Source organism: Aedes aegypti, chromosome 2, assembly GCF_002204515.2.
Source record: "Aedes aegypti strain LVP_AGWG chromosome 2, AaegL5.0 Primary Assembly, whole genome shotgun sequence".
Classification (NCBI taxonomy): Eukaryota; Metazoa; Arthropoda; class Insecta; order Diptera; family Culicidae; genus Aedes; species Aedes aegypti.
This window is the reverse complement of record NC_035108.1, coordinates 111,196,901-111,203,711: the sequence shown is the minus strand read 5'-3', so window position 1 is coordinate 111,203,711 and position 6,811 is coordinate 111,196,901. Positions and strand designations below refer to the sequence as shown.

Below are 6,811 nucleotides of genomic sequence, written 5' to 3'. Positions count from 1 at the left end.
TAAACTTTGATACGATCTTACGTCGATAATCGATATCTAATGATCTCCGAATTACCACAGAGAGGTAATCTCCATTAGAAACGAGAAGTGGAAGCACTACTTTCCCGGGATATCTAACGGAGTGCGAGTTCTTAGTGATTCTACGTCACTAGTCCGAAAGTAACATTAGCCCGAATGATGGACACAGTATATCTTTGAAAATTAAAAATAATAATATATTGAATTGTTGTATACATTGCCGACCGATTGGTGGAAAAATATTGAAAATCTATCGATAAATGACTGAGTTATTATCGTTCAAAATCTTACATAATTTCGCGACGGTCGCAAAATTTTAGATTTTCAATTAACGCCCAGTATATTGCTGTAAGACGTAGTTAACGTTAAAAAAAAAATCATCGAAGGCGATTGTCGATCATAAATTTTACCTTCCATAGCGCCCACCTTGTCGAGAGAGTCTGCTTTCTCATTGCCCTGAATCGAGCAATTTGAAGGGACCCAAGCCAAGGTGATAATATATGATTGATTTGATAAAGCACTTAGAATGGATCTATTTCGTGGAGGAAATACGGGGAGTGCTTTAGGCCTCATTGAACGAATAGCCTCTATTGAGCTGAGACTATCCGTATGTTCATATTGCCCCCATTGCACCTATAATGTTTTAATAAGTTCAATTATCAATTTATTTTTTATTCGGTAATCTATCAACAAATTCACTAAAGTTTCGTCATGAAGCAGATTGTAAGATGTCAGACGGTCGTGAACCCTATGGCAAATCTTTCCAGTTTCGCTCAGTTTCGGAAAATTTGGTCAAAAACAAATCCACAATGCCAAAGTGAATCAGTGAAGTGCAGAAGTAGTAGGGTTTACCCTTTGAGCTGTAACATAAATTTAACTCAAAATTTTCCTATTTTTCAATTGTCGTGCAAAACGTCTGCTCGCGCCAGTCAAAACAAACCTCAGCTGCGTTTGCGTCGTGTTACCTTGATTTTACCGTTAGCCCGCTTCGACATACTGCCGGTGTATTGGTGGAAAGGTGAGTCGCACTCCGCAAGGCCATTACGACGAAGCATATCTTTCTGCGAACTGACGACTATTCTGCCGCGGTTCAATAGGTATCCACTCCGTCCCGAATCCGTCGTCAACCTTTGACCACGAACGGTTCCTAATCTTTTATGACTCATAAGTCGCGCAGATTATCGCCTTTCGGAGGCTGTTCCAGTTATCTCCGGCTCGGCATAAACACATCAGGTGTGTTTTTGTTAAAGCTGATGCTGTTAGTGCACCCACTCACGTAGACCGCGAAAGTGCTTTTTATGGTGGTAGTGGTGGGCGCGCAATCGCGCCATTCGTGTATGAATAGAAGGGATAGAAGAAGGCCATCAGGTGAGTGTGAGTGTCCGACGGTGAGTGCCGCCCATAACCACCAGAGTGAGTGATAGATTTTGTTTACGTTCGGTTATGCGATCAAAATAACAACATCGGTTCGACAGTTCTAAAAATATCTTCGTCCACATGGTCACGTATATTATGTTCGAGGTGGATAAATTCGCAATATAGCAGTTTGGGACGAAACCGATTAATATTCTGACTTTCTATCGTTCCAGCAGAAGCTGTATCGGCATTGAATGGGATATAGGAAGCAACCAGCGGAGTTGCAGTATCGTTTGGGGGTTCTTTTTCTTGGACATAATCGTTCTGGAACGTGTAGTGAAATGACGACACCTGTGACAATGTAGAAGCGTTCGTGAACTTGCGGCGAATATTTGTGGTTGGGGGTGTGGGTGTGTGACGGAACAGTGTCACGAGTTTTTGGGGGAAGAAAGAAGAACAGAAAGGGGATACAATGCAGTGCCAACACTGGGAACAGCGAAGAAGGTGAACGAAATCAGCGAAACCCCAACGTTATTATCTCACATATCGACACCCAACAGCTTGGATAGCATCCTAAAGGGAGGGCATAGTGCAAGAGTTGTGTCACTGAAGAGCGGACGAACATATTGGCATATCAGCCAATAACCCTCCAACCGGGGGTGGTGTGTAGTTGTTCCCGTGTGTAGGACATAACTACTAACCTAGAAAAGGAGAGAAAAACAGTGCACAGTATAGTAGAAGAATAGCGAAAGTTGTGATATAACACCTCTCGTGTGCGGGAGCGAGTGAAGTAAGCCCAAAGGAAAATCCTGGAGTGGCCTTGGAATTAGATAACCGAATTCGGCACCCAAAGCTTGCTCCCCATTGCGGTGGGAGAGGACTGCCCCCAGAAAAATGGATCGTGATAAGAATGATACGTCTTCCAATACGGGCCTTGCCGGGGGATTCGCGGGCTGTATCACTCGTTTCATCTGTCAGCCGTTGGACGTGCTGAAGATTCGATTCCAGCTGCAGGTCGAACCCCTCAGCGAGGACCACATGACATCTAAGTACCGTACCATTGTCCAATCCACCCGCCTAGTGTACAAGGAGGAAGGTCTGCGTGCGTTCTGGAAGGGCCACAACCCGGCTCAGGTGCTCTCGATCATCTACGGAGTGTCGCAGTTTTCCTCCTACGAGCACACGAACTTCTTCCTGAGACAATTCGAACCGTTCGAGCGGCACCAGAATGCGAGGAACTTCTTCTGCGGGGCGCTCAGTGGAACGGTGGCGACTGTGATAACCCTTCCGTTGGATGTGGTCCGAACACGACTGATATCCCAGGATCCCAACCGGGGATATAAAAACTCCATGCAAGGCTTGAAGATGATTTATAGGCACGAGGGAATTAGGGGAATGTACCGAGGACTCAGTCCCAGCGTCCTGCAGATAGCGCCCCTCACCGGGGGCCAGTTTATGTTCTACAATATCTTCGGTAGCATGTTTCGACAGTATTTCAACATTGCTTCAACGGAAACGCTGCCGGCGGTCGAGCTGTTCATCTGCGGAGGGCTGGCCGGAATTTGTACCAAGTTGCTAGTTTATCCCCTGGATCTGGCCAAGAAGCGCCTGCAGATACAGGGATTCGCCAAAAGCCGCCAAACATTCGGTCGGCACTTTGTGTGCGACAACATGTTCAACTGTATGTACAACATAGTCAAGCAGGAAGGATTCTGGGGCCTATACAAGGGTCTCTACCCGGCGTTGCTAAAAGCGTGCTTCATGTCGGCCTTCTACTTTGCGATCTACGACGAGATGGTGTGGATATTGAATCACTGATAGGTGAGTAACACTTGAATTATATGAAGCAATAGCGATTATGTGTTTTCTTAGTTTGATTAAGGCTTATTCTGAAGTCTGGTGAGTCGAGATGAATAACTCTCACTGTTCACACCGAAATTTAGAAATCCTTTTGCAGCAGACGAGTTTGTCGTACAGCTCAAAACTGCAAATATGTTTTATTAGAATAATTTCAAGTTTTAATTACATGGTGTCTTACATAAATGGTTTTCAATTACTTCAATTCGGGTGAACAATTTCATACGAATTCTTAATGTATTCCGGCCTGTAATTATAAGAATAATTTTCTAGCACTGTAACCCTCGCATTTAATGTTCAGAATACGTTTACTCACGTGTGCTACACAATATTAATCAAATTCAACAATTTAACCGAAATATAATTAGGATGAACGAATTCAACTTGGATTGACTCAAATGTGATTTTGTCTAACGAAACGTAATTCTTCTTTTTTCCGCATTTATAATCTTCGCTAAACTACGCTGACAGTGACAGCGTTCGCCAAAGTATCCATGACATTTGTACGTCAGACAGCAGTACTTGTCGATCTGTTGGGTTCGTCCACTAGGGTGGTACCAAGCGGTAGTGTTAACAATTCCCCCTCCCGTAACTCTGGTTCAGGGCCAGGGATTTGACCAGATTTACTCCGCAACTCCATCACCGCTAGCTTGGCGACCGCCCGACGAAAAACGCCCTTAGACGTTCTAACTAGCGCACGTCGAATTCTTCCATCAGTCCCTCGTATCACCTTTTCTACTATACCCCGGATCCAGGTCCTACGGTTGTTCCCATCAGTAATATAGACCAGCTCTCCTTCTGCGATAGGTTCTTGTTCAGCAAGCCATTTGGTGCGATGGTTGATTGTTGGGATGTATTCCTTCAGCCATCTTTTCCATAACATGTCTGCCAGCTCTTGAGATCGTTTATAGCTGTCCCGCAACGCTTCGGCAGAACTTGTTGGCAAATTAGCCTCTTCACGCTCTCCGGCAGGCAAACCACGAAGAAAATGATTCGGCGTGAGGGCTTCGCAGTCTGCAGATTCTTGTGGCACGTATGTTAACGGACGAGAATTCACCATGTCCTCGGCTTCTGATAATATTGTCAACAATATCTCGTCACTTAATTTGCCGCCATTGTGTAAAGCCTTTAGTGCCTCCTTTGCCGACCTCACTAACCGTTCCCATACACCACCCATGTGTGGTGCTGCTGGGGGGTTAAAGTTCCAACGAGTCCTAGCGTCGGTAAAGATGTCCGCACATTCCATTTCTATGCAACGAATTTCCTGGATGAACTCCTTACTCGCAGCTTGAAAATTAGTTCCGTTGTCGGAAAAAATCTCCAACGGAGTGCCCCTTCTGCAAATGAAACGTCTGATTGCCATGGCGCATGATTGGCTGCTCAAGCTATAGGCTATTTCCATATGGATCGCCCGAGTCACAAGGCATGTGAATAGACACACCCATCTTTTTTCTGAGCGACGTCCTACAGCGACGACTACTGGGCCGAAGTAGTCAACTCCTACATAACTAAATGGCCGTATTTGGGGGGTTAGACGCTGCACCGGTAAAGGAGCCATTCTAGGCGCCACAGGAATACATTTATGTATTTTGCACCAAGTACAGTCCTTAATCACCTGCAAAACAGCCGCGCGAATATTTTGAACATAGAAACGCTGTCGCAGCTCGTTCACTACCGTCTCACGGTTGGCGTGACCGAATTTTGCATGATAGTGTAGTAGTAGTTTCGATGTAACGTCGTGGCCCTTTGGTAGTACAATTGGGAAACGCTGCTCGAAAGGGATGAAATCCGCGTGAGCTGCACGGCCTTCCATCCGGATCACACTATTCGCATCTAGAAATGGAGCCAATCTATAGAGTGGGCTGGAGCGTTCAATAAGGTGCAATTTCGATTGAGGTAGTCTGTTGTTCTTCAATAGCGTTTTCATTTCGTCGGGGAATCCTTCTTGCTGTGCTGCTTTCCATAGAAAGTTTTCCGCCATCTGGTATTCTTCGCGCTTGAGAGGTGATTTGATTGATGGAAACGTTCGTTTTAGCAACTTCACCAACTTAGGCGAGGCTTGCAGTGTTTCTATTGGCTGTTTCTTCATCCTTTTGTGACAATTAGAAATGAAACGAAACACACAGGCCATGCTTCTTACCAATATGGTCCAACGCGAGAATCGCGTGGTGTCTATTAGAGCCTTGTGAAACGAAACTTCGTGGAACAGATGATATGCTCGCAGTTCTTCTACTACGCCAGGGGGTGGCAAATCTCGTTGAGAGTACTCTTGATCTAATCGATAAAGAATGTCAGGGCCTTGTACCCATTCGCTTTCCGTCGCCAACGGTGGTCCATTTTTTCCCCATTTCGTTAAAACATCGGCTATATTGTGCTTCGTAGCCACCCAGCTCCATTGCTTTGGATTGGTGATGCTCAAAATTTCCCCGATGCGATATGCGACAAACTGTTTGTACTTCCTATGGTCGGAGCGGATCCATGAAAGTACTGTAGCTGAATCGATATGGTAGAACACTCTTTGCACCTGTACAGAGTGGTTCGACTTCACAAAGGCGGCTAATCTGGCTCCAAGTACCGCAGCAAGGAGTTCCATTCTCGGTATGGACATGTATTGCAACGGAGCTACCTTCGATTTTGCTGAAACCAGTGCCACTCTCGGTTCTCCTTTTACCAATACACGAAAATAAGCGACACATCCATAAGCTTCTTCGCTTGCATCTGCAAACACGTGTAATTCGAGGTCCTGGTAGTCTGATGCCTTCACGTCGGCGAAGTAACATCGCGGAATTTCCATAGCTTGAAGACTTGGCAGTAGTGCAATCCAACGGTACCACTTCTTCGCGGAGTGCTCATCAATTATCTCGTCCCACGAACAACCATTTCTCCAAAGATCTTGAACGATGATTTTTCCGAGCACGGTGAAAGGCGCCCACAGGCCGAGCGGGTCAAAAAAACTCATGACAACGCTCAACAATACTCGTTTGGTGGGCAGCTTACTTTCGGTCAAATATACTTGAAGATCGTTGCGCAGAGCCGTAGTACACACAAAGACATCCTTTACTGTATTCCAAGACATACCATGGCCCCACAGTTATGGATCAAATAGTGTGGAGTCCAACCTATTAAATTCAATAAAACGACATGGAAAACGTAAAATTGTAATTTAAAAGCACGAATCGAATCGTTTCAAATTGAAACTTCGGTTAGTAAACTGTATTAAGTGTAATATTTACATAGGATTGCATAAAAATTAAAAATTGTGTCGGTTCCTGAAAACCATATTATGGATCAATTTTCATATTATGGATCAAATTGTGACATATTACGGATCAGTGCGCAAAATCAAGAGATTTTCAACTCAATGCATCTGTATTGCATGGTATGGCGAAAGTTAACAATGTGTCATACATAACTGCAAAAAAATAGCAGTGTTAGAGCTGGAAACAAGGGTAAAATGCCTTTTTTATTGTGATACTGCATTGTAGTAACTGAGACATGAACTGTTTCCGCTCCACACCAAGTTTTCCCCCCATTTTTGTCTGCTAAAATATGAAATTTTCAAACCTTGATGTTTTATTAG

General features: G+C 44.6%; 1 protein-coding gene across 6 annotated transcripts in view; it reads left to right on the top strand.

Moving 5' to 3' along the window:
- Window positions 1–946: 946 nt before the first annotated feature.
- The window catches only part of LOC5572766 (mitochondrial thiamine pyrophosphate carrier), a 35,550-nt gene continuing 29,685 nt past the window's right edge, over window positions 947–6,811 (top strand). For 2 of the 6 annotated variants that reach the window (XM_021841950.1, XM_021841945.1), the window contains exons 1-2: window positions 1,398–1,539; window positions 1,611–3,195. In XM_021841950.1, coding sequence (XP_021697642.1) covers window positions 2,269–3,192 — 924 coding nt within the window. In that variant the 5' untranslated portion in view covers window positions 1,398–1,539; window positions 1,611–2,268 and the 3' untranslated portion in view covers window positions 3,193–3,195. The other 4 variants (XM_021841948.1, XM_021841949.1, XM_021841947.1 and 1 more) reach the window with 4 other exon arrangements.